A 27,855-nucleotide genomic window follows, 5' to 3' on the forward strand; every position below is an offset into this window, starting at 1 on the left:
TTACTTATATTGGTGCAAACTTGAGATCTCCTGCGGGGGGGGGGGTGTATTTGCTTCATGGAATCATAGACTCACAGATTTGAAAGGGACCCCAAGGATCATCTAGCCTAACCCCCTGCAATACAGGAATATGCAGCTCTCTCACATGGGGTTTGAACCTGCCACCTTGGCGTCATCAGCACCACACTCTAACACATGGAGCTCTCCAGGCACCTCCTTCTGAGTGCTTTCTTGCTCTCCTTGGACTCCGTCCTCTTCCGCTGCAGGTATCTGATCAGGGTGCTGCCCCACCTATCAGGGCTGAGTCACTCCAGGGGACTATTGCAGGAGGGGCTGACCAGGGACTTCCCCTGCTCCAAACTTCCCCAATAGCTGGCCATGTCATCTCCTCTCTCTTGGTTCCTTTCACTCTGCTCCAGAGGCAGCCATGGCTGGGGGGAAAGAGTTGCGGCTCCTGGTGGTGGTGTCTTGGTGGTTTGGGGTCCTGGAGGCTCCTGCAGGTAAAGGGGACAGGGATGTTTTGGTAATGAGTATCAATTGTCGGCATTATCTGTGTTTGTGTGTGTGTGTGTGTGTGTGTGTGTGTGTGTGTGTGTGTGTTGCTTCACTTTGCATTTAAAGGCTGAACTGCCTAATCTGCACTCTCGGAAACAATATGTGAATTGAAATGCAACTATCCTTTGAAATCTAGGATTCTCCAAATTTTGCAGGGCAGTTCTCCTGCCACGTAATGTGTACAATGCTGCATATAACAGGGTGAACTGTGCACAAAAAATGCATATATTTGTGAAAATAACATGCATCAGTGTATTTGGGGAAATTGTTTTGCAAGAATGTGTACCTTAGGCAAAACTGCATACAAGAATGTCTATAACAGTGACTGCTTGGAGGTTTTTGAAGTGTTAACTGGTTTATAAATGCTTCAGAATCAAAATAAAATATTAGGAGAAATATGCACCAACATGAAGATTAATTTTCATGAGGAATTTAAAAAAAATCATTACAAACTGATGTGGAAATATGGAGAACTGAATTCAAGATTAGAAAACTGAGAAATTAGAGAAATTGAAATTGAGAAATTCACCCACCCCTAGTAGTGAGGGAGAGTGGCCACCATTCTCTGGCAGGGCCTGTTCCTGTGCCTGCAAAGCAAGCACAAATTAAGCCAATAATGTCCTCATGCGCACAGACTCCTCTGAGCTGCATTCTGGGGAAAGCTTGATGTCCTTAACTTTTGTGCACTGGTAGCTAAGTGACAGTCCTGGACATAGGTTGTGTTTAGTTGCCACTTTTTATTTCTGCAGCAGCACCGCCCTGCCTTTTTAACCAGCTGCATAGCAGGCAGGAATTCTGTGCACACAATCCTTTCCCCAGTATATGCGATAGGGAATACTTTGCCTATTGGATTTCTGCCTGTCATGCAGATGCTAAGCCCAGGACCCTCACCCTGGGAAAAGGGTAACAGACTTAGGCGGCATCTGGGGTGCTTGGGGACGTGGGTGGCGCTGTGGGTTCAACCATAGAGCCTAGGACTTTGCCGATCAGAAGGTCGGTGGTTCGAATCCCCACGACGGGGTGAGTTCCCGTTGCTCGGTCCCTGCTCCTGCCAACCTAGCAGTTTGAAAGCACGTCCAAGTGCAAGTAGATAAATAGGTAAATGGCAGGGAAGGTAAATGGCATTTCCGTGCGCTGCTCTGGTTCGCCAGAAGCAGCTTAGTCATGCTGGCCACATGACCTGGAAGCTGTACGCCGGCTCCCTCGGCCAGTAAAGCAAGATGAGCGCTGCAACCCCAGAGTCATCCACGACTGGACCTAATGGTCAGGGGTCCCTTTACCTTTACCTAGGGGTGCTTAGGAAGCTTTCAGGCCCCTTTAAGCCACAAATTTGGCTTAAACATTTCCATGCAACCTGAGATGTGAAAGGTACCGTAAATAGTGTGAAACCTGCCTATTATGTGACCAAAGTATCCCACGGGTATAGAACTTACTTATCGCCTCTTACCAAATCTTCCCTTGGAAGGGCTTGGATTCTCGTGTGGTTTCAGCAGAGACCTATTGTTGCCCAGGAGGACTGATGCAGAACAATCCCTTTATAACTTGAAGCATTTATTTAAATAATAAATATGTTGCTATTCAGCAATATATAAACAGCAGGTCACAAAATTAGAATAAAATACCCAAACCAAAATACAATGCAGTGGATCCTTTCCCTCAACCCAACAGTTAGTCTTTAACGGCAATGCAGCTCAGTCTTCATTGGGCTTTTGGGGGCGGGGCTTCCCACTAAAGCTTTTTTCATGCTTTGTCATGCATCCATCTTGTGCATGGGTAGTGCTGTTTTGGCTACATAAGCAGCACCACTCACCTCTGAACACCAATAACAGAGGCGGGTGCAGCAAAACAATATGAATCAAGGAATACTAGAACATAGGGAGCTGCCCTAATACTGAGTCGGATCCATTTAGATCCATTTCTTGATCCATTTAGATCAGCATTGTCAAGAAACAGGCTGGGCTTCAGGCACCTCCTCCTTGCAAATGCCAGGGATCAAACCAAGGAGCTTTTGCATGCCAGGCAGCTGTTCTGCCAGTGAGCGATAGTCCTTCCTATGCAAAGATTATACTGTAGCTGTTGGTTCTCAAGGGCCAACTGAAACAACAAAGGTTTTACCCATACAGTGGTACCTCTGGTTAAGAACTTAATTTGTTCTGGAGGTCCGTTCTTAACCTGAAACTGTTCTTAACCTGAGGTACCACTTTAGCTAATGGGGCCTCCTGTTGCCGCCGCTGCACAATTTCTGTTCTCATCCTGAAGCAAATTTCTTAACCCAAGGTACTATTTCTGACTTAGCGGAGTCTGTAACCTGAAGCGTCTGTAACCCGAGGTACCACTGTAGTTGAAAAATTGCTCCATCCTTCATAGGGTTTCCAGGTTTCTTTCCTGGTAGAGCTTTTGTAAAAGTAATAACAGCTTCCCAGCAGGGAGCTTTTGAGTCAGAGAAACTTTTTCTGGCCTGAAGCAACGAGAAATGACAAGTAAGTCCCGTGGCTTCCTGATGTTTACTATGGCACAAGTGGTCATGGGCAATTGGTAGTTTCGCCAGATGCATGCTAGCAAAACAGTTCACCTCATTAGGGTCTGCAGACCTGGCAGCTGCATGAAGCATTAACCTCACTTGGCAGACGTCCATAAGCAGTCTTAGAAACTCAGATTTATAAGCTAGGCACCAAATGGTTCCTTAAACCAAGGTTACAGTCACCAAAATGCAGTGGCGGAGCTTCATGCTTCGGCACCGGGGGGGGGGGGAGAGCAGGTGGGGGCGGGGCTGACGCACGTCCCGGGGGCGTGGCATGTGTCCTGGGGGCGTGGTGGCCAGCGTGGGAAGGGGGCAGCTGTGATGGCACCCCACCGGGATGGTGCTGCCGGGGGCAATGCACTCCCCCCGCACTCCTCTGCCAAAATGGAACATCTAGTTGGGGCAAAACGGTTCTAAAGTCTTGTTTTCCAAATGTTGGACTGACTCTGATCGATTCTCAGTTAAACATCTGGCCAGTTCAGATGACAACCTTGAGCTAAGTTAAGAGCTTTGAGAACTTAAAGAAGAAAAGTCACTTGCTCCAGGGACTGTCCACATATATATTTGCCTGTTCTTCTTTTTTTTTTTTTATAAAATTTTTATTGGTTTTACAACATTTTTAAGAAAAACAAACAAACATTAAAAATGACAAACATACACGTATAGTTTCAAACATATTTTCATAAACCTCTTTTCTTGGACTTCCCCATACCCCCCCTCTCTGCATCCCAATGTCCATAGATCAACTAGCAACTCCCAATTGTTACTTTCCAATCTCTATCATCTTAGTCCTCTTTTATAATCTGACCTTATATCCCTGTACCCCTTTGTTTCTGGAAACCACGGCATTTTAGCATTCATTAAGTTTATAGTAGTCCTTAAGATAGCTTTTGAATTTTCTCCATTCTTCTTCCACCGTCTCTTTTCGTTGGTCACGGATTCTGCCTGTCATCTCGGCCAGTGTCATATAGTCCATCACTTTCATCTGCCATTCTTCCAAAGTGGGTAAATCTTGTGTCTTCCAATACTTTGCGATGAGTATTCTTGCTGCTGTTGTGGCATACATGAAAAAAGCTCTATCTTTCTTTGTCACCAATTGGCCGACAATGCCCAAGAGAAAGGCCTCTGGTTTTTTAGGAAAGGTACATTTAAGTACCTTTTTCATTTCATTATAGATCATTTCCCTATATTTGCCTGTTCTGACCTATTTTTCTTAATGGTGACATGGACCATTCATAACGTAGGAATATTCTTCACAACTGTGAGCAGGGCAGGGGTGGGGGGACAAAGACGAGCTACTGCAATCACTATAACGCTGTTCCCTGCTCTTGCTCAGGCCGCACAGAAAAACATTTTGGTTCCTCAAATTCATTCTGATGGTGCAGATAAAATATAACTGAAAGAATTCTACAGGATGTGGTATTAGTACAGTGGTACCTCGGGTTACATACGCTTCAGGTTACAGACTCCGCTAACCCAGAAAGAGTGCTTCAGGTTAAGAACTTTGCTTCAGGATGAGAACAGAAATCGTGCTCCAGCGGTGTGGCAGCACCAGGAGGCCCCATTAGCTAAAGTGGTGCTTCAGGTTAAGAACAGTTTCAGGTTAAGAATAATAAATTATAATAATAATAATAAATTTTATTTACCGTATTTTTCGCTCTATAAGACGCACCAGACCACAAGACGCACCTAGTTTTTGAAGGAGGAAAACAAGAAAAAAAAATTCTGAATCTCAGAAGCCAGAACAGCAAGAGGGATCACTGCGCAGCAAAAGCAGCAATCCCCCTTGCTGTTGTGGCTTCTGTGATAGTTGTGCAGCCTGCATTCGCTCCATAAGACGCACACAGATTTCCCCTTACTTTTTAGGAGGGAAAAAGTGAGTCTTATAGAGCAAAAAATACGGTATATCCCGCCCTCCCCAGCAGAAGCCGGGCTTAGGGCGGCTAACAACAATAAAACAGTACAAAGTACAACACAAACAACACTCTAAAATCAGTCATTATAAAATTAATTCAAATCAAGCCACTGGCAACCATTGGGCCAGAGCTCCGCGAAGATTGCCGAGGGAGGGAGTCAGGCTGTGCCCTGGCCAAAGGCCTGGTGGAACAGCTCTGTCTTGCAGGCCCTGCGGAAAGATGTCAAGTCCCGCAGAACTCCGGAACGAATTAAGTACTTAACCAGAGGTACCACTGTATGTGAAAACAGTCAAGAGCCAACGACCTAAGCAGTTATGTGGACTTCTACAATTTCTCCCTCCAACTGCAAGTTCTCAGGCTTTTAGTACCAGTTCAAGTGACATGGAGGAAGACACATGGTCCTTCGGATCCGCCACCATGTGCTCTCTTTTCTTATTATAAAAATTAAAAAATTAAAAAGTTATCTAGTTAAATATAATACTATTCTAAGGTGGAGGAAACTGGCAACCAGTTGCTGCTATGGGAGGGTGGGTGAGGTTGCTCTAGAATCATAGAATCATAGAGTTGGAATAGACCACAAGGGCCATCGAGTCCAACCCCCTGCCAAGCAGGAAACACCATCAGAGCACTCCTGACATATGGTTGTCAAGCCTCTGCTTAAAGACCTCCAAAAAAGGAGACTCCACCACAGTCCTTGGCAGCAAATTCCACTGTCGAACAGCTCTTACTGTCAGGAAGTTCTTCCTAATGTTTAGGTGGAATCTTCTTTCTTGTAGTTTGGATCCATTGCTCCGTGTCCGCTTCTCTGGAGCAGCAGAAAACAACCTTTCTCCCTCCTCTATGTGACATCCTTTTATATATTTGAACATGGCTATCATATCACCCCTTAACCTCCTCTTCTCCAGGCTAAACATGCCCAGCTCCCTTAGCCGTTCCTCATAAGGCATCGTTTCCAGGACTTTGACCATTTTGGTTGTCCTCCTCTGGACACGTTCCAGTTTGTCAGTGTCCTTCTTGAACTGTGGTGCCCTGAACTGGACACAGTACTCCAGGTGAGGTCTGACCAGAGCAGAATACAGTGGCACTATTACATCCCTTGATCTAGATGCTATTCTCCTATTGATGCAGCCCAGAATTGCATTGGCTTTTTTAGCTGCCGCGTCACACTGTTGGCTCATGTCAAGTTTGTGGTCAACCAAGACTCCTAGATCCTTTTCACATGTACTGCTCTCAAGCCAGGTGTCACCCATCTTGTATTTGTGCCTCTCATTTTTTTTTGCCCAAGTGCAATACTTTACATTTCTCCCTGTTAAAATTCATCTTGTTTGTTTTGGCCCAGTTCTCTAATCTGTCAAGGTCGTTATGAAGTGTGATCGTGTCCTCTGGGGTGTTAGCCACCCCTCCCAGTTTGGTGTCATCTGCAAATTTGATCAGGATGCCCTTGAGTCCATCATCCAAGTCGTTGATAAAGATGTTGAATAAGACCGGGCCCAAGACAGAACCCTGTGGCACCCCACTAGTCACTCTTCTCCAGGATGAAGAGGAACCATTGATGAGCACCCTTTGGGTTCGGTCAGTCAGCCAGTTACAAATCCACTGAGTGGTAGCATAGTCAAGACCGCATTTTACCAGCTTCTTTACAAGAATATCATGGAGCACCTTGTCAAATGCCTTGCTGAAATCAAGGTAGGCTACATCCACTGCGTTCCCTTCATCTACCAGGCTTGTAATTCTGTCAAAAAACGAGATCAGGTTAGTCTGACATGACTTATTTTTCAGAAATCCATGCTGACTATTGGTGATCACAGCATTCCTTTCTAGGTGCTCACAGACTGTTTGCTTAATGATCTGCTCCAGAATCTTCCCTGGTATTGATGTCAGACTGACTGGGCGGTAATTATTTGGGTCCTCTCTTTCTCCCTTTTTGAAAATAGGGACAACATTTGCCCTCCTCCAGTCTGCCGGGACTTCGCCTGTTCTCCAGGAATTCTCAAAGATGACTGCCAGTGGTTCTGAGATCACATCCGCCAGTTCTTTTAATACTCTTGGATGCAGTTCATCTGGCCCTGGAGACTTGAATACATCTAAACTAGCCAAGTATTCTTGTACTATCTCCTTAGTTATTCTGGGCTGTGTTTCCTTTGCTGAATCATTTGCTCCAAATTCTTCAGGTCGGGCATTGTTTTCTTTAACGGAGAAGACTGAGGCAAAGAAGGCATTGAGGAGTTCAGCCCTTTCTGTGTCCCCTGTTTGCATTTCACCATCTTCTCCTCTGAGTGACCCCACTGTTTCTTTGTTCTTCCTTTTGCTACGAACATACCCATAAAAGCCTTTTTTGTTGCTTTTAACCTCTCTAGCAAACCTGAGTTCATTCTGTGCTTTAGCTTTTCTGACTTTGTGTCTACACCTGCTGGCTATTTGTTTGAATTCCTCTTTGGTGCTTCCCCCCTTTTCCATTTTTTGTACACATCCTTTTTTAATCTTAACTCAGTTAAAAGTTCTTTAGATAGCCACCCTGGCTTCTTTTTTTTTTTAACGATTTATTAAAATTTCAGAAACAAAAAATTACATAGTTAAAAATAAAAGAGACAAGGGAAAATATAGAAAAAAACCCATACAAAATATAGAAAAAAAGTTTAAAAACACACTTAAAAACAGATTAATCCTTCCATATCTTACATTTCATTTCCTTGCTTCCCTGACCTCCTCTTACCTCCCATTTTTGTATTCCAGTTCAATTGGTTAATTCAGCAATTCCTTTCCCTCTTTGTTTTTGTCTTAGTTCTTTAACTTAATATTTTATAGCTTTAGATTCTCACCTATTAACTGGCCATTTTTTCATACACCTTTATGACATTGCTGCTAGAACCACTTAATTTCATTCTAACATCATTCTACCATTCATTAATTTTACAACATTTCTGTAAATAGTCTTGCCACCCTGGGTTCTTTAGGCACCTTCCATGTTTCCGTCTCATTGGTATTGCCTGATGTTGTGCTTTTACTATCTCCCTCTTAACAAACTCCCAGCCATCATGAATTCCCTTTCCTTTTAGTATTACTGTCCATGGGATCTCACCCAGCACTTCCCTAAGTTTTATGAAGTCAGCTTTCTTAAAGTCAAGAAATTGAGTCCTAGTATGCTTGGCTGCTCCTTTCCGCTGTATAGTAAACTTCAGAAGAGCATGATCACTCGCGCCTAATGATCCTTCCACTTCTACCCCACTAACCAGGTCATCAACATTGGTTAGGGCCAGATCTAAAATGGCTGTTCCTCTTGTTGCTTCTCCCACTTTCTGGACAATGAAGTTGTCTGCAAGGCCAGTGAGGAATCTGTTTGACCTTATGCTCTTGGCTGAGTTTGACATCCAACAAATATCCGGGTAATTGAAGTCCCCCATGGGTCTAGGTCAGGGCTGGCTGAGCTTTTCTTTCTTTCTTTCTTTCTTTCTTTCTTTCTTTCTTTCTTTCTTTCTTTCTTTCTTTCTTTCTTTTTCTCTCACATATTTTATTAAAGATTTCTTGGTTTACAAAAGTATGTGCAATGTCTCTTTTTTGAAGTTACATTTTCTACAGATCAGTTTCATTTGTTGAGACATTAGTGTTACATTAGGAGGAAAATGGGGAAAGGGGGGGGGAGGTGAGTGGGTGGCAATGCTTCTCTTCTATGTGGTGTATATGTGGGGTTTTGTGTCCGTGTCACGTGTGGGTTCCCTTTACTATTCACTTGTATTTCTTTGGTGGGGAGAGAAGTTGGGGTTGGCCTAGGGTGTGGTTGGTTGGTTGTGATTGGCTGTGGTGAACTTTGTTTCCATGTGTGTGTGTTTTTGGATCACAGATTAGCCAGATTGCTGTTGGTGGGTTCTTGTTGTCTTGTTGGGTTGTGAGTGTGATAAAGGGTGAAGGCGTCTTCTTCTATTTGTCCCTGTGTCAGTTTCAGTTTGTTGGTTAGTTTTTCTAATAAGGCTGTTTCCCATACTATTTGATACCACTGGTGTTGGTCCATGTATACTCCTAACAGGTCTCTCCAGTGTCTGGCTTTGAGGCTTCTGGCTGCTGAGAGTAGGTGGGTTATGAGCTCTTTGTGGTGTGAGTGGGCATTATTATATTGGAAGATGTTTAGTAGGGCCAGTTCTGGGGTGACTTCTAATACTTGCTTAGTTATTTTGCATATTTCTTGTATGATTGTTGTCCAGAATAGTTGGTTTTGGGGGCATTCCCACTACCTGTGGATGTATATGCCTATGGAAGTGCATCCTCTCCAGCATTTTGGGGACGTTCCTAGGCGTATTAGTGCTAGTTTCCTTGGTGTTAGGTACCATCTGTAAGTATGTTTCAGAACAAGTTCTTTCCTTTTCGCTGATATGGATTTAAAGGGCCATATTAAACCATATTCTAGTCCACTGGGTGGGGTTAATGTCGTCCTCCCATTTTTTTTGATTACGTCTAGGGGGTTTGTGGGATTTTGGAGTAGTATTTTGTACATTGTGGACACCATCCCTTTGCTGTGTCCCTTTGTTGTTAGGAGGAGGTTTTCAAAGGTTGTCAGGGGCCTAGTTGCTGCTGATTTTAAGAGGGCATGTAGTTGGTGTGTTAGCCAGGGCATTCGGGTGCCACCTCGTTTGTCTTGTATTTCTTGTGTCGATAAGGGTTTGTTATCTGGCCGACCTTTTCAAGCCTCACCTGGGACTACCTCCCAGGGGTGATGGATGGGGCCCAGATGCAGAAACAGGCACAGCACTGGATGCAAACCTTACCTGTTGTAGGGACACCCCAACTGTGTCCAAGCCAGAGATTCCTATGCACACACCTCTGTCCATTCGTCTTCCAGGCAAGCGGGAGGCATCAAGGAGGGTGTGGCCTGAAGGGATTCCCCAAGGCCACATAGGGAACTCACAGCTCCCCATTTGTGCTTAGGAGGGGGATTCCTATCCTCATGCTTGCAGCCTGCTCTCAGCTGGGTTTTCTCATTTCAGGAGCGCAAAATGTTTTCTGCTACGGGGCATTTGATGTGACTTCAGGGAAGTGCAACGACCTGCTGGGGGAAGGGGTTGCCCAGGACGACTGCTGCCTAAACCACCAATACGGCTTCCAGATGGACAGGAATGGGCCTTGCCAGGCCTGCCAGTGAGTGTCACACCAGAATCTTATCACTAACCACTGTACCCATGTTTCACTCAGCACCTTCTCTAGCTCACCCAATTTCTCCTGCTGGAGATCCCCAAATACCTTCTGTGGCTACGAGCCAGAATGGCATACTCTACCTCCAAAGAGCAGTTGCTCGGGATCACAAGTAGGGAGAATGCTGTTGTGCTCAGGACTCACACCATATGCTCATTTAACACATGGATTTCCCCCCAAGGAATCACAGGAACTATAGCTTGCTAAGGGTGCTGAGAACTGCAGTTGTTGGATGAGGGGGTGAACTATATTTCCCAGGATTGTCTGGAGGAAGCCATGTGCTTTAAATGTGCACCAAATTTGTTGTCAATGGATTGTGTATAAGTGGTTACAGCATGAAGCTCACTTTTTTTCTTTCTCCCACCCTAGCCGAGGCACCTGGCAAATGCCAAGGCCCCTGGGCTCCAGAGGGCCAAACACTGGCCTCCCTTTAAAGTATGTTTGGATGCTCAGCTGGTTCAGCCACCAACCTCATTATCCCCAGTGGGACTCCCTCCCCCCCAGACACTATGCCAGGGGTTGGGCCTTAAAGCACAGGGGATAATTACATACCATAAGTCCCTGGTGTGACTGTAGCTGCCTTGCCTAGTACCAGGCAACATGGAGGGGGGGGGATCCCTGTAAAGGTATTGTCCTGCTGTTAAATTTGGAATGTTGGTTAATCAACCAGCATGACATCCTCTGCTTTTCGTACAGCTTTTGTGAGACCACAATTTGACTGTGATAGTGTGTGTGTTAAAAGCAAATAAGCACTTTGCTACAGGCAAATATTTTTCCCGCAACGATATGGCTTCCTTGTGAACAGAAAATCTAAGTAGGGTGCTGCCCTCATTGCTGTCTAACTAGTGTGTTGGGAATTAGCTCACCGTAATACAAATTTGCACCTAGACTTTGTGAGTGCGCAGCTAAGGGAGGAATTTAGTATAGCCTTAGGCAGATTGCTCTGTCAGCACCAGCAATCCTGCTGGCCTGAATCTCCCATCTCCTTCCTGCTACATGCTGTTTGGGGAGTTCTCCTGACCCTCCAGAGCCCATTTGGGGTAGCAGTGGTGGTGGGCATGGGGAGGAGAAGCTGGTGGAAGTCCTTCCAGAGTCTTTGGCCCTGGGGCTCTCTGCAGGAAGCAGAGCTTCAACTCCAGTTGCGGGTATTTTTGGATGTGGTATTTTTTGGTATGGTTTGAAGAGAGAGCGGGAGAGAGGGCTTTTGAAGGGTGTTTAGAGGGTGCTCCCCACTTAACGCAGTTTCACTCAAGTGTGTGGGGGCCTACATAACCCCCATGCAAGTGGGGAGTCACTGTACTTCAATTCTGCCCTGGGTTATCTGTGGAATTTCCCTGGGGGATTTTTATGACTCCCCATAGCAGGGAGGACTCGTAACCTCCTCCTCCTCTTTCTTTTTGTACAGGGCAGCCCACTGGAGTGACTGGTCCCCCTGGAGCCCCTGCTCTGTTTCCTGCCAGGAAGGCGTCCAACGGCGCAACCGGACCTGTCATGGGCGCAATGGCCCGGCCGGCTTTTGTCAGGCCAGCACCCGCCAGTGGGAAATGCAGGCCTGCAGTCTGATGGCCTGTTGCCCCAGTAAGCATCTCGGCTCTCCTATTGTGGCTCTTTTCTCTCTCTCTCTCTTTTTTTTAAAAAAACTTTTTAATTCAAAATTAAAACAAAACAATTTCCCCCCATTTTTCCTCCCTCCCTCCCTCCCTCCCCCCACCCACCCCACCCCCCAGCTTCCCTCAGTTCCAGTCTCTGATTTCTCTAAGAAAGCAGTTTTCTGCATGTTACACAGTTGTATAGATCCTCAAACTATTTAGCTGATTATCATCAATAGAAAAGTTTGTGAATGTTTATTCAAAGCCAGCCAAGGAGTCTGGTTCGCTTTGTTTCGTCTTCAAATACTTTGTAAAGGGTTCCCATTCATCTTTAAAGTCATAGTTATCCTTGTCCCGTAGCTTATATGTCAATTTTGCCTGTTCTGCATAGTTCATCAATTTTTCTTGCCATGATTCTTTGGTGGGGTTTCTTCTGTCTTCCATCCTTGTGCTATTAGAACTCTCACGGCCGCTGTCACATACATGAAGATCATAGAATCATAGAATCATAGAATCATAGAGTTGGAAGAGACCACAAGGGCCATCGAGTCCAACCCCCTGCCAAGCAGGAAACACCATCAGAGCACTCCTGACATATGGTTGTCAAGCCTCTGCTTAAAGACCTCCAAAAAAGGAGACTCCACCACACTCCTGGGCAGCAAATTCCACTGTCAAACAGCTCTTACTGTCAGGAAGTTCTTCCTAATGTTTAGGTGGAATCTTCTTTCTTGTAGTTTGGATCCATTGCTCCGTGTCCGCTTCTCTGGAGCAGCAGAAAACAACCTTTCTCCCTCCTCTATGTGACATCCTTTTATATATTTGAACATGGCTATCATATCACCCCTTAACCTCCTCTTCTCCAGGCTAAACATGCCCAGCTCCCTTAGCCGTTCCTCATAAGGCATCGTTTCCAGGCCTTTGACCATTTTGGTTGCCCTCCTCTGGACACGTTCCAGTTTGTCGGTGTCCTTCTTGAATTGTGGTGCCCAGAACTGGACACAGTACTCCAGGTGTGGTCTGACCAGAGCAGAATACAGTGGCACTATTACTTCCCTTGATCTAGATGCTATACTCCTATTGATGCAGCCCAGAATTGCATTGGCTTTTTTAGCTGCCGCGTCACACTGTTGGCTCATGTCAAGTTTGTGGTCAACCAAGACTCCTAGATCCTTTTCACATGTACTGCTCTCAAGCCAGGTGTCACCCATCTTGTATTTGTGCCTCTCATTTTTTTTGCCCAAGTGCAATACTTTACATTTCTCCCTGTTAAAATTCATCTTGTTTGTTTTTGCCCAGTTCTCTAATCTGTCAAGGTCGTTTTGAAGTGTGATCCTGTCCTCTGGGGTGTTAGCCACCCCTCCCAGTTTGGTGTCATCTCCAAATTTGATCAGGATGCCCTTGAGTCCATCATCCAAGTCGTTGATAAAGATGTTGAATAAGACTGGGCCCAAGACAGAACCCTGTGGCACGCCACTAGTCACTCTTCTCCAGGATGAAGAGGAACCATTGATGAGCACCCTTTGGGTTCGGTCAGTCAGCCAGTTACAAATCCACTGAGTGGTAGCATAGTCAAGACCGCATTTTACCAGCTTCTTTACAAGAATATCATGGAGCACCTTGTCAAATGCCTTGCTGAAATCAAGGTAGGCTACATCCACTGCGTTCCCTTCATCTACCAGGCTTGTAATTCTGTCAAAAAACGAGATCAGGTTAGTCTGACATGACTTATTTTTCAGAAATCCATGCTGACTATTGGTGATCACAGCATTCCTTTCTAGGTGCTCACAGACTGTTTGCTTAATGATCTGCTCCAGAATCTTCCCTGGTATTGATGTCAGACTGACTGGGCGATAATTATTTGGGTCCTCTCTTTTCCCCGTTTTGAAAATAGGGACAACATTTGCCCTCCTCCAGTCTGCCGGGACTTCGCCTGTTCTCCAGGAATTCTCAAAGATGACTGCCAGTGGTTCTGAGATCACATCCGCCAGTTCTTTTAATACTCTTGGATGCAGTTCATCTGGCCCTGGAGACTTGAATACATCTAAACTAGCCAAGTATTCTTGTACTATCTCCTTAGTTATTCTGGGCTGTGTTTCCTTTGCTGAATCATTTGCTCCAAATTCTTCAGGTCGGGCATTGTTTTCTTTAACGGAGAAGACTGAGGCAAAGAAGGCATTGAGGAGTTCAGCCCTTTCTGTGTCCCCTGTTTGCATTTCACCATCTTCTCCTCTGAGTGACCCCACTGTTTCTTTGTTCTTCCTTTTGCTACGAACATACCCATAAAAGCCTTTTTTGTTGCTTTTAACCTCTCTAGCAAGCCTGAGTTCATTCTGTGCTTTAGCTTTTCTGACTTTGTATCTACACGTGCTGGCTATTTGTTTGAATTCCTCTTTGGTGGTTTCCCCCCTTTTCCATTTTTTGTACACATCCTTTTTAAATCTTAATTCAGTTAAAAGTTCTTTAGATAGCCACCCTGGCTTCTTTAGGCACCTTCCATGTTTCCATCTCATTGGTATTGCCTGACGTTGTGCTTTTACTATCTCCCTCTTAACAAACTCCCAGCCATCATGAACTCCCTTTCCTTTTAGTATTACTGTCCATGGGATCTCACCCAGCACTTCCCTAAGTTTTATGAAGTCGGCTTTCTTAAAGTCAAGAAATTGAGTCCTAGTATGCTTGGCTGCTCCTTTCCGCTGTATAGTAAACTTCAGAAGAGCATGATCACTCGCGCCTAATGATCCTTCCACATCTACCCCACTAACCAGGTCATCAACATTGGTTAGGACCAGATCTAAAATGGCTGTTCCTCTTGTTGCTTCTCCCACTTTCTGGACAATGAAGTTGTCTGCAAGGCCAGTGAGGAATCTGTTTGACCTTATGCTCTTGGCTGAGTTTGACGTCCAACAAATATCCGGGTAATTGAAGTCCCCCATTACTACTATCTCCCTTCCTTTTGCATGCTTGGCCATCTGTTCCAGGAAGGCATCATCTATGTCCTCCGTTTGGCTTGGGGATCTATAGTAAACTCCCACAATGAGGTCTCTGTTATTCTTCTCTCCCTTAATTTTGACCCATATGCTCTCACTTTGGCTTTGAGGTTCTAAATCTTGGATCTCTTCACAGGTATACACATCCCTGACATATAACGCCACTCCTCCTCCTTTCTTGTCTGGTCTGTTTCTCTGAAATAGATTGTATCCCCCCATTATTACATTCCAATCGTGGGACTTATCCCACCAGGTTTCAGTGATGCCTATTATGTCATATTTAGTTTGCTGTACCAAGAGCTCAAGCTCATCTTGTTTATTTCCCATGCTTTGCGCATTAGTGTACAGACATTGAAGTCCATTAATCATTCCCCCGTGTCTCTTATTTAAGGATTTTTCCCTCCCACCACTAGGTCCGCGTGCTGTTTGCTCCATTTGTTTTTCAGCTTTTTGGGCAGATCTTTCCCTACAATCCCTAACAAAAATGCTTCAGGTTTTTTAAACAAATGTTAAATGGAACATTTTCTTCAATTCATTGTATATCATTTCCCAAATTTTTTAAATTACATTGCAATCCCACCACATATGATAAAATGTCCTTTCCTTTTCCTTACACTTCCAACATATATTTGAACTAGTTTTGTACATTTTCCCTAACTGCACTGGTGTTGTGTACCATCTGTACATCATTTTCATGTAATTCTCCTTCAGTAGGGAACAATCTGCAAATTTTAAATCAGTTTTCCATAATTTTCCCCAATCTTCCATCATAATGTTGTGATCTACATCTTGTGCCCATTTAATCATAACTAATTTTACCTCTTCATCTTTCGGCTCCCATTCTAATAATATTCAGTAATTTCACTTTCCCTTCAATCACTTCCGTTTGAAACCTAGATCTTGTGTAACTGAATTCTTTTTCGCTGTCTTCTTTATGTGTTTCATATAGTTGTCGATAATGCAACCAACTCTGAAAGTGGTCTTTGATCTCATCGTCATCTCTTAATTTCCATTTTCCATCATGGTCCTTTAATAAATCAACATATGTGAGCCATTTCCCTTTCTTTCCAAGTGGTTTGAGCGACTGCTTCATGTGGTGAAAGCCACTACGGGGTCTTTTGTTCCAATAAGTCTTTGTATTTCTCCCATACTCTCATTAGTGATTTCCTAATTATATGGTTGTAAAAACTTCTATGAACCTTCCCTTTCCCGTACCATAAGCATGCGTGCCAGCGGAATCTGTTGCCATGTCCTTCCAGTTCTAATGCCTCTTGCTTGCCCAATCTCATCCAGTCCCTGATCCAAACCAAACAAGCAGATTTAAGGTCTGGGAGGGCAAACCCGCCTCTGTCTTTTACGTCTGTAAGTATTTTATGTTTTATGCTTGGCCTTTTGCCCCCCCCCCCCCCGGATAAATTTTGAAATCTCTTTCTGCCATTTTTAAAAACATTCATCTTTCAGAATGACTGGTATCGCTTGAAAAAGAAATAACATTTTTGGCAACACATTAATTTTAATCGCCGATATTTTTCCTAACAATGAGAGATTCATTCTACTCCATATTTCTAAATTTTGTTTAACCTCAAGCCAAATTTTTTCATAGTTATTTTTAAATAGGTTTATATTTATTGATGTTAACCAAATCCCTAAATATTTAACCTTTTTATGGACTTCAATCGCAATGTTTTGTTCTAATTCGGTTCTTTCTTCTTCCTTCATGTTTTTAATGAATAATTTAGTTTTATTCCTATTTAACTTAAATCCTGCCACCTCCCCAAATTTCTGAATTTTTTCTGTTACTTTAGGGAGTGAGGTTTTAGGTTCTTCCACTGTTATCACTAGGTCATCTGCATACGCTTTTAACTTGAATTCACTTTTCCCAGTTTTTACCCCTGTGATCTCTTTATCCGCTCTTGAACTTGGGGTGAAGCCAGACATCACCTTGAAGTCACCCAGGGTCCTTTAACTTGGGCTGAACACAGCTTCCTTTCAGCTACAGAGTTTCTTGCTCAGATATACACTCTTGTTACCAGGTTGTTTTCCATTCCATCTGGTCTTTAAGAACTATTATGGTATGCTAAGATCTAGGGCCTGAGTTTTCTTGTTTTCCTCTTTCCTCCTCATCCATTTCCCCCTTTGTATTGTGCTTTTTAGTTTGTAAGTCTTCATCAGGGGCTGCCTTGTTTTTATTTACCGTATTTTTCGCTCCATAAGATGCACCTGACCATAAGACGCACCTAGTTTTTAGAGGGGGAAGGCAAGAAAACAAATATTCTGTGCAGAGCATGTAAGTGGCTCTTGCTTTTCTTGCTTTAAACCCTTCCGTCGCTCCTCCTGCTTCACTGAGGAGCCAGCAGAGCAAGAGCGATAGCTGCACAGCGCCTCTTGTTCTGCTGGCTTCCCAGCAAAGCGGGAGGAGCGACAAAAGGGAGCCCTTACAAGGGAGCACTGAGCAGAGCCTGGCAGCGGCTCTTGCTGGCTTTTCTGGGAGATGTGGGAAGGGACAGAGGGCAGCCTGTCAGTCCCTTCTCCCACCTCGCGGAAAAGCCCCCAAGAGCCGCACACATGCTAGGCACGGCTCTTTAAAGGGAGCGCTGAGCAGAGCCTCCCACCTGCTTTCACTCTATAAGATGCACACACATTTCCCCTTACTTTTTAGGAGGGAAAAAGTGCGTCTTATGGAGCGAAAAATACGGTGTCTTATAGAAGCTTCTCTGGGAGACTTTTAGACTAAAGAGCAGGGTAAAAATGTTGTAAATAAATCATTAATATTTATAATTAAATCCACATGGAAACCAGTTGCTTCTTTTCCTTATCTGTAAAACCAAGGGGTTTTTGTTTGTCTTAACATTTTGTAGGGACAAACGGGGCCAGGTAAAATTTACCCATAACTAGAATCCAGCCCACAAGTTGTGCATCTCCAACCTAAAATTTCAGTTCTCATATAGTGCAACCTTACACCTGTCTGCTCACAAGTGAGTTCTCTGTAAGAGGCTCCCAGGTAAGTGTGTTAGTACAGGTGGGGAGCCTGTGGCTCTTCAGATGGGGCTGGACTCTCAGCTTCCATCATCCTGACCCCTGGGCCTGCCAGCTGGAACTGTTCTGAGCTGGAGTCCAACAACATCTGGAAGACCACCAATTCCCCATCCATGATATATGCAGTGGTGGAGCTTCATGCTCCGGCACCGGGGGGCGGAGAGCAGGTGTGGGCGGCGTGCATCCCAGGGTCGTGGCCTGCCGTGCGGGCGGGGGGAAGCCAAGATGGCAACCCCCCCCCCCGGAGCACGCTGCCGAGGGCAGTGCACTTCCTTCACCCCCATCTTCCTCCGCCAGTGGATATATGGATTGCATCCTGATCACACCTGTAGCTCACCTGTTGTGCTGGTCCCGGAGGGAAGGTTACCATTGGTGTAGTCAAAGTCCGGTCCTGGGTCACTGGGCTGGAAACAGGTTCACAAGGAACGAGGTGAGGTCCAAAGCAGGAAGCTGGGCGGGGACAGGAACACTGGGGGAAACAGGACTGGATGCTGGCCGAAACAGCTCATCAACGACGTTGCTCCCGCAACCTGGGACCGGGCTGACTGGCCTTTATCTTCTCTGAGGCCAGGGGCGGTCCCGGCCCCCAGGAGACCCGCCTCTCCTGGCCTTAAGGCGAGCACTCCTCCTGGGAGAAACCAGTTCCCTTCGCCCCTCTGCCCTGAGCCTCTGCAGTTCAGGAGAGGCTGAAGGGTTACTGGGCCCAGGGGGAGACTCACCTGTAGGCACTGAGTCCTCAACCACCTCTGGAGCCAGAGTGGATTCACCTGGTGCCTGCTCCTGAGGATCCAGCACAGGTGCAGGCGCCTCAGAATCAAGGCCCTGCCCCAGTTCAGCCGGCCCTGGAGGCGGGGACTCCTGTGCAGGCTGGGATTCCTCCGGTTCAGCCTCTGAATCGGTTTCCCAGGCCATCACACCTGTCTGTTTATATGATGATAATTTCCCATTACTGTGGATTCTTGTAGCTGCTGAATTCCTCTCCCACCCCACTTTGATTTGATTTAAATATATGAGATGAATCTTCAGCTTTCAGCTTCGCTAATAGCTCCCGCTTTCTGTCTTCTGAATATATCAGCTATCTGGAGAGCGGCTGCCAGTCAGTCTGTGGACAACAGTGGGTTAGATGGGCAGGCTTGCTTGCTTCCTAAGAGCATTTCTGCAGAAAAGACTGGGCTTCATGAAGAGAATTCGGGGCATGTCAAGGAAGCTATTCATCCCAGTCTTCATGGATGCTGCCCCTTATTCCCTTGCAGGGGTGGGAGGCTGGTCAGCCTGGGCTGCCTGGAGTCCCTGCTCTGTGACTTGCCTCAGAGGGCTGCAGACAAGGAAGCGCACTTGCACCAATCCAGCACCAGACTGTGGAGGCAGTTGCCTAGGAGACGGCGCCGAACAACGGTCCTGTGACACCAACCAGATCTGCCCAAGTAGGTTTTTGACAGAAATATTGGAAAATAAGAACTGGGTCAAAGGATGTCAGGAAGGGAAGGAAAATGGATTCAATGAGAGGTCAGAGAGTTGAAATGGAGGAGGGAGCAAGGCTGTACCTGTAATATGGATTAATCAGCTACATATATAGTTGATTATTGCCTTCCCCAGAGAGGTCACCTGGTGTCTTTTTTGTGGTCTTTCTGGTACCTTTTTATTCACTAAGGTGAATGAAGCTTAAGCTTGTGTTTCAAAACAAACCCTAGGGCTAGGCCTTCACAGTTTTAATATTGTTTTAAATAAAGCTTATGCTCGCCATCTTTCAGGGAGAAATCCTATGCACAATAAGCCAGCATAAGTTAAGCTCATGTGCAGCACACCAGATCCAAATTCTGTTCAGGAGCAGGGCTGCTACCAGCTGAGCTGGCCTAAACCTGGCAAACAAGCCTTCAAAATAGTCTTTAGAGTTCAGAGATCCACTGGATCCTAACCACACTCATCCTGGTGGATATTTCTATAGGATCACTCTCTTAGTGGGGTTTTGAAATGAGCTGCAAATTATTTAATTCTGCTTCTTCTAGGATTTTTTGGGGTGTTGCTGTGTTTATTGACTTTTTGTTTTGTTTCAATTGTTGTATCTTGACTTTTAAAAAATACTATTTTAAAAAATACTATTTTGTAAGCCACCAAAAGAATTTCACTGGTAGGTAGCCATACAAAATGATCCAAGAAATGGTTATAGTGGTGTTTTTTTAAAAGGCTGCTTTACTTTTGGGGGAGTTTTTTTTTTTTTTACTGTGGTACAGTACAAAAAATGAAAATGGTAAAATCAATCTTTCCTTCTGTCCATGAGTGGCAGCATTTATGTATCAGTTCTTATAGATAAAAGTGTAAGTTCTTACACTCCTTTGATCCGTTAAAAAGGCGATGGGAATGGATGGAGGAGAGGGAATCAGGGTGGGGGGTTGGGGTGCTGAACGCATTAAAGGAAATATGGCTGGTAGAGCTTTGCTGGGACCGGATGATCTGATGGAGAAGAGAGACGGGACAGTCTGGAGCAAGGATGGAGGGGACACCGGTCTTAGGGAGGTGAGGTTTGCTTGCCTTCTTTCTGCACAGCCCATCCTGACCCACACCGCCTCCCCCTCACACCCCTCATCTTTCTGTGCTTGCTTCTCTTTTCACACAGCCCATGGAAACTGGGGCAACTGGGGCAACTGGGAACCTTGCCCTGCCACCTGCGTTCCCGAGGGCTCGGGGCCACAGCCCAGGCAGCAGCGCCGGCGTCAGTGTAACAGCCCCTCACCTTCCAGAGACCCCCCTGGAAACCCCTGCCCTGGAGCTGACCAAGACTACCGCTCCTGCAGCGGACTGCCCTTCTGTCCACGTAAGGAAAGAAAGCTGCCTCATTTACCCAGCCCTCCTCCTGCAAGCAGCTTGCGGGTGATGACCCTGTTGCCCCTGAAGAGACAAGCCCCCCCCCCCTTATGGATTTATTTAGTGTGTACCTATTTGTGCCAGTTCTATATCACAAAGTGTATTTTAAAAATATCTCTTAGCGGTGTACAGATAACTAAAGCAACAACAATGCAAAGAGCAGAAAATATTACAAAAGTACAGCTAACATATACAAATGTTACATTAATGCATATGTGAATGTTAGATTCTTTGCTGTCTCTGGCCAGCCGGATGGTGATCCAGAAAGGAAATGGGCAAAGAGACTGGCCTGTCCCAATGCTTTCCAAAGCGACAGACCTAGTTTATAGGCTGGGGATGGATGTAGCAGTGAAGACCCCTTTAACCCTTGACCACTGTCCATGCTGACGGCTGGGGCTGCTGGGAGTCCAAGAAACTCTCAACGACCACAGTTTTCGTAGCCCTGCTGCAGGGAGTTTCCAAATGGATTTCTGTTGTGTCCTGGACAATGTAGTTCCACACTTGATGGGCCACAGCGATGCCCATTTAGAGCTTGTGCTTGTCTGAGCAAGTCCGACTGGGGGTCCAAGAGTTCTTTGTGTTGCCCCACAGAGGACGGCAGCTGGGGCAGCTGGAAGCCCACTGGCTCTTGCTCGGTGACCTGCGGGGTTGGCCGAACGGTGGAGAAGCGTCTGTGTGACAGCCCTGCCCCAAAGCATGGAGGGAAGTTCTGCCCTGGTCCAGACACCCACACCGACACCTGTAACACCAGGACGCCCTGCCCAGGTAATGGGGAAGGAAGGAGATATGGCAGGGGCAGCTCTTGTGGGTGGGAATCTAGAGCCAGACCGCAAAGCCTGCCCCGCTCACTTGCTCCTGCCTGGCTGCTTCCATTCCCTCCAGCCCCCAGTGCCCACTGCCATCTGCAGCCCTCCTGCTACCACTTTCTGGCTTTCTTCTGCTGGTGAATATTGCCCCTTCTTCAGAAGGCTTGTGTCCCTCATGTTGTGAAATTCAGGAATTGAGAGGTGAAGGGGAGCCCCCACTTATACCCAAACTAGCCAGAAGAACTACATGGAACCTCCGTTTACAGAGGCCGTATCGCTTTGAATAAGGTGCTTTGGGATTGTTGCCAGATCCCAAAAAAACTCTGGCCACTCTGAGCTGTCACATGTTGAGGAGACTGTGGAGGTCTGTCTGTACATCTCTGGGCTGTGGCCAGGCTATTCAGCTTCCCTTTAAAAAGAGATCATGCAAATACTCTGCTTAGCTGCTTGCTAAGAAGTCAGCCCGCTCCTGCCTGCTGACCAATGAGGATGACGCCTGGCCAGCTCCAGGTTTGAGGGGGTCTCCTTTGGTGGTGGGCTGCTTCTGTCTCCCTTGCCCTGCCTGTGGCTACGTCTGGGAACTGCCATGTAAATTTGGGGGTCAGGGCAGCCAACATGGGGGTGCTGCGGATGGATGCTGCATGCTGACTCCGGGCCTGGTATATTTCGCAAACATCTGGATAGCTGGAATTTACATTTTATTTAATTAAAATCTTAATAGAATATAATAACACGGGTGATAATGAAAAGGGTCCAGCTGTTTATTCATGAAAAGTTTCATGCCATGGAATCTTCCTGCTTTGCTGGGTCTGCTTACGGGTTGTGGTCATGGGTTGTTTCTGACTTTAGGCTATATTTTTGTAACTTGATGAACTCTTTTTATAATTTGAACAATCAATGCTTTAAAAGTTAGTTTTAAAGTTCAGTTGGTAATTTGGGGTGGAGGTACACACTTAACAACTACATATATGGATGTGTGTGAAACAGCGTGCAATTTCTTTGATCCATACCTCTAGGAAAGAATTTATATTTAATTATAACCCTGGTCCCAAGGGCTGCTCCAAGTCACAATACCCCCTCCCCCTCCCTGTGAATCTGCTTGACATCAAGGTAGACAACTTCAGGCCTTGGGCCAAATGTGGCCCCCCGGACTTCTCTATCTGGCCCCTGGAATGCTCCAGCTGCACCCCACATAGCTCCTGCTCTGCCTGGAACATGCCCCTTCTTTTTCCGTTCTCTCCTGTAGTGATTTTTGCCTGGCTGTGTCCTTGAACTGGGATGGTGACTCTCATTTCCCTGGATGGGGGGGGGGGGGTTTGACTACGGTGGGGGGTGGCCCTCAAGTCCCATCCCCGGACTGTGGGGCTGCCTGCCCTTGCCCACCGTCAAAGCTGGCTGGCATTCTTCTTGACCCTCCTCCTTCTCCCGCAATGCCACACAGTGGACGGGCGCTGGAGGGAGTGGTCCGAATGGAGTGTCTGTGAGAATAAAGCCAGTAATATCAGGATCGCCTGCGATGACCTGACTGGACTTCAGAGTAGAACCAGGACATGCGTTGGACGGGCGCATGAGGGCAAGCGCTGTGTGGGGCCAACCATGGATATCAGAAGCTGCTACAATGTCCAGTTATGCCCTTGTGAGTATTGGGGATAAAAAGAGGTGGAAGGAGCTGCCCTTATGAAAGGCTAAGCTTCAGAAATGCCACTTATGGCTGAGCCTGGAGGATGGGAGGCTGCTGGGAGCCCTAGATAATCTGAGTTTTCTTTTTGTCTTCCTCACCCACAATGTGATGGCCATTTCTTGGGTGGCTTGTTTAAAAAGAAAGAAAGAAAGAAAGAAAGAAAGAAAGAAAGAAAGAAAGAAAGAAAGGAAAAGAAAGAAAGAATTAGGCACTTGTTTTGAGTATAGGTCACTCTGTTAAAAACTAGCCAGGATATTTAAATGGAACCTCCATATTAAAGAAGCCGTATTTCTTTGAATAAGCTGCCATAGGGGTGTTGCTAGATCCCCCAAAGACTCTGGCCCACAACACACTTATGCTAAAACCAGCACATGCTGATGTATAGATGTGCACAGATGTGAGCACTGAGGGAAAGTGGCCTTATATATATATATAAAAGGATTTTCAATTCAGGTAGAAGGGAGGAAAGTGCCAAACACCTGGGGCTCAGGCCTCCTGGACAATACTCCTGAGGTGCTGGGTGGTGAATAAGAGGCTGTGTCCTGCTTCCGAGAGCCAAAGGCTCCTCCACTGGAAGCAGAATGCTGGGCACAGATGGTGCAATCTAATAAGGCCATTCATCATTCCTCTATCATGTGGATTTTTAAAAACAACAGCAACAAAGATTCTACTTTCTGATATCTCTTTCCTTTTTTAAAATAATTTTTATTGGATTTTACATTTTTATCACATTGCCACATATCAAAATCAACAAAATACATTCCCTCCATTTCCCCCCGACTTCCCTCAACTTCCTTTTCTGGTCGGTCCCCCCCATTAAACCCTGCCTGCTTTCAGATATTGTACATCTTGTCCATATTGATAATTATTATTTCTGTTGTTAATTGTAAATGTTTACTCAAATCCTGGTAGTGAGTTTAGATCTTTACATTGTTACATTGTTTCTGTAAGTACAACATGAAAAGTTCCCATTCTTTCTTAAATTCTCTCTTGAGTCTCTGAGACTTTCTGTTTACTTTGCCATTTCAGCAGATTCCATTAATTTTTGTAGCCCTTCTTCCTTAGTTGGTATTTCTTCGCTTTTCCATCTTTGGGCTAATAACCCCCTAGCTGCAGTTGTAGCAGACATAAAGCCTTTCTTCTTTTCTCTTAGTAAATCTTAACCTGTAATACCTAATAAAAAAAGCTTCTGGTCAATTTAAATATTTTCTTAATTTCATTACAAATCATATCCCAATACTTATTAATCAGTTTGCAATTCCACCACATGTGAAAAAGTTGCCTTCATTTTCTTTACATTTCCAACACTTATTTGAACCTGTTCTATACCTTTTTGCTATTTTTTTCTGGTGTAATACTCTGCTCCATGGGGTCACGAAGAGTCGGACACGACTAAACAACTAAACAACAACATCATTTTCATATAATTCTCTTTTATTAAAATACAATCAGTAAATTTCAAATTTACTCTCCATAATTTTCCCCATTCTTCCATTTCTTTATTGTGTCCTATATCTTGCACCCATTTAATCATTATACTTTTTACCTCTTCATCTTTTGTTTCCCATTCTAATAATAAATTATTTGTTTTCTTCAACAATTTGGTATTATCTTCTATAATTTCTCTTTGGAATCTTGAAATATTCAAGCTAAAACCTTTTTAAAATCTTCTTTAGATACCTCATTTAATTGATGATATTGCAGCCAATCATACACATATTCTTTAATCTCCTCATATTCTTTCAGTATTAACTTCCCTTCCTTTTCTATTAGCAAATCTCTATATGTAGGCCATATTTTCTCCCTATTTATTTTTTTGATTGAAATTACTTCTGTAGGGGAAACCTACCATGGGGTCTTTAGTTCTAATAGTTCTTTATGTTTTCCCCATGCCCTTAAAAGTGATCTCCTAATTATATGATTATAAAATGCTTTATGTATTTTCCCTTTGTTGTACCACAAATACGCACGCCAACCAAATCTATTGTTGTGCCCTTTCAAATCTAATAAATCTGTGTTTTTTAATTTTATCCAGTCCCGGATCCAAGTTGTGCATCTCCATCATAAAATTTCAGTTCTCATATAGTCCAACCTTACACCTGTCCACTCACAAGTGAGTTCTCTGTAACAGACTCCCATCTCTTAGGCCTTTTGGTTAAGATCAAGTGTAGTATCTGATTTCTCTTTCCAAACAGATAAAGCCCAAGTGAGCTGTAGACATGAGGCACGATGGCAGAGGGTAGGTGAGCCAACCGCCTCTCCCCACCTGATTGTTGCCCCTTGCTTTTGAATGCCTGGCCCAAAGCCACCCTGTGTGCTTCAGGTTGAGCAGGGCTGCATCTACACAACTATAAGAAATGCTCTGAAATTTTTTTAAAAGCTCATAATGGAAAATTTTATAGTTCTGATTCCAGCTCTACAGCACCATCCGGTATCACATGTTATAATGCATTTATAACATTTTATTTTTACCATGCAGCTGAGTCCCATGTCTTTCTGGTCCCTTTCTGAGGCTCTCACTGGCATGCCCCACTGGTTCTTCAGACACTCTACTTGTCATATTGACACCATATTGATACTCCTTTAACAGTTGTAATGCTTTCCCTCAGAGCATCCTGGGAGCTGTAGTTTGTTAAGGGTTCTGAGAACTGTTGGGAGAACCCTCACAGAGCTACAGTTCCCTTCATGGTAGTTGTTCAGTAGGCAGAGGTGGAGTCAAGGGATGCCAAGCCTGTGGGTCTGATTTGTGTGGCTTCTCTCAGTGAAAGGAGCCTGGACAGAATGGAGCCCATGGGGCCTCTGCAACCCGCCCTGTGGGGAGAAGCCCATGAAATCTCGCAAGAGGGAGTGCAAAGCCATCTACCCCAATTACCCGTGAGTATGAAATGAGGGAAGGGCAGTGTGTGTGTGTGTGTGTGTGTGTGTGTGTGTGTGTGTGAGAGAGAGAGAGAGAGAGAGAGAGAGAGAGAGAGAGAGAGAGTTGAGTTGAGGGAGAGAGAAATAGGGAGTTGTTTCATTTTTGAAGGGCAAGCCTGCGAAACCACTTTCTGACTTGCTTAACTGGCCAGCTGCAGCTAGTGCAGAATTCATGTATTTATCTGACAAGAGTTAATAGGCAAAAACTACTTGGCAGTTTGCATAAAACAATAAAGAATGTTCACTAATAATACTGATAAAAATCACACATGAAAAACAAATGGGCATACAATTTATCAAAATAAATAAAATCAGATTGGAAACAGTTAGGCTGTTGTGAGTTTGAGCAGGGAGGGGTTAGGCTGTATGATGACTGAGTCCCTTCTAATTCCTGGGGTCCTGGATGCAGCAAGGGTTAAAATCCAATGGAGGATTCCATTGCTGGATTATCCAGGAAAGGGTCCTAGTTACCCCCTAAGTCTGGCCCTGAATATAAAGACACCTGAGCCTTTCGCAGTCACATGCAAAACCAGTACCAAAGGTAGCCAGCAACAATATCTGGGGTGCTCTGAGCCGGAATCCAGTGGGGTGAAGTCATGGCTTCCTTAAAAAAAACACAACTCTTGGTAACTGAAGTGTGCTAAGCGTACTGAGAGTTGTTAGGACAGTCAATTGGTCTTCCCGGGGACTCTGGGAATTGCAGCTCTGTGAGGGGAATGGGGTAGGGTCTCCTACAAGCGCTCCTTGAAAAACTGCAGCTCCCAGAATTCTTTGGGGGAAACCATGACTGTTTATAATGGTATGGCACAGCCTTAAATGTGCAGTGGTACCACACGCTGTGTTGGGAGGTGGGGGAAGACATATCCTGCTGGAGTTGTCGTGTTGTTATTGTCTCAGAGAAGCCAGTTTGGAGGAACAGGGGAGGGGAGTGTGACCTCCTAAGCCAAGCAGCCTCTTCATTGTGATCCTCTCTCTCTGGCTTGCAGAATGACAGTGGAAGGAGAGAACAGGAAGGTACTGAACGTCAGCTTCTGGGGGCGCCCAAAACCCAACTGCCAGCCGCTGGATGGACAGGGGCTGGTGGTGGAGGAGCAAGCACCATGCCAAAATGTGCCCCCCTGTGAAGGTGAGTTGGTGGCGATCTTCTGGGGAGGAGAAAACGATGGGGGAGCCCAGCATTTCCCCTGGATTTAACCACGTTTCTCTCTCTTTCTCTCCGCCCCCACCCCCAGACTGATTTTGAAGAAACTGTGGGTTTCAGTGCTGGAGACTACCAGGAGCCAGGCTAATGTCCGCTTCCTTTCATCTTTGCAACCCCCAATAGCTGCTTCCTCTTTTTGAAATGGTGACCTTGAGAACTGAGGAATAATCAGTACAAGAAGTTGTCCTATATGTCAACACACTTACATGTCAGCACACGGTGTAATGTGGGTATTAATTCATATAAGCTTTCCCCCATTTCATAAGCATTTTTTCATTTTCACATAGATATAATACATTGTATGCTTGTTGGTTGTTGTTTAATATATGATTGTTATTTTTGAAATAAAAAAAATGCTTAGCATATCAGGCCAGTGTGTGTCCTAGGTGGGAGATTTTAATCACATTATGGATTCTACTGTTTTCATTTACTGTAAAAGCAACCACTACTCTGCATCTGGATGTTTTAGGCTGTTTGTTGAGAGTTCTGCTTGTAGACAGATGAATATGGTGTAAAAGTATGTACCTCCTAGTGGTGCAGCAATAAAACTGCTCGCACATTTGCAAAGCTAAGCAGGGTCCAGTATGGTTAGAAATGGGATGGG

At 45.1% G+C, this 27,855-nt stretch overlaps 1 protein-coding gene across 1 annotated transcript; it reads left to right on the plus strand.

Moving 5' to 3' along the window:
* Positions 1-346: 346 nt before the first annotated feature.
* CFP (complement factor properdin) lies at positions 347-27,823 on the plus strand. Its single transcript, XM_083482567.1, has 10 exons — positions 347-500; positions 9,969-10,119; positions 11,579-11,751; positions 19,039-19,209; positions 20,400-20,597; positions 21,239-21,412; positions 22,895-23,089; positions 25,897-26,008; positions 27,037-27,176; positions 27,283-27,823. Exons 1-10 carry the CDS (start codon positions 428-430, stop codon positions 27,285-27,287), a joined length of 1,392 nt encoding a protein of 463 aa, XP_083338693.1. The 5' UTR covers positions 347-427; the 3' UTR covers positions 27,288-27,823.
* Positions 27,824-27,855: the final 32 nt, after the last annotated feature.

This window comes from Podarcis liolepis, assembly GCF_965112155.1.
Source record: "Podarcis liolepis genome assembly, chromosome: 17".
NCBI classification, from domain to species: domain Eukaryota; kingdom Metazoa; phylum Chordata; class Lepidosauria; order Squamata; family Lacertidae; genus Podarcis; species Podarcis liolepis.

Excerpts from the sequence above, each read along its gene's own strand:
- CFP (XM_083482567.1), top strand. The coding sequence starts at position 428 with ATGGCTGGGGGGAAAGAGTTGCGGCTCCTGGTGGTGGTGTCTTGGTGG. Across the intron at positions 10,120-11,578 it reads GGGCCTTGCCAGGCCTGCCA|GGCAGCCCACTGGAGTGACT; the intron begins GTGAGTGTCACA and ends CTTTTTGTACAG. Across the intron at positions 19,210-20,399 it reads CACCAACCAGATCTGCCCAA|CCCATGGAAACTGGGGCAAC; the intron begins GTAGGTTTTTGA and ends CTTTTCACACAG.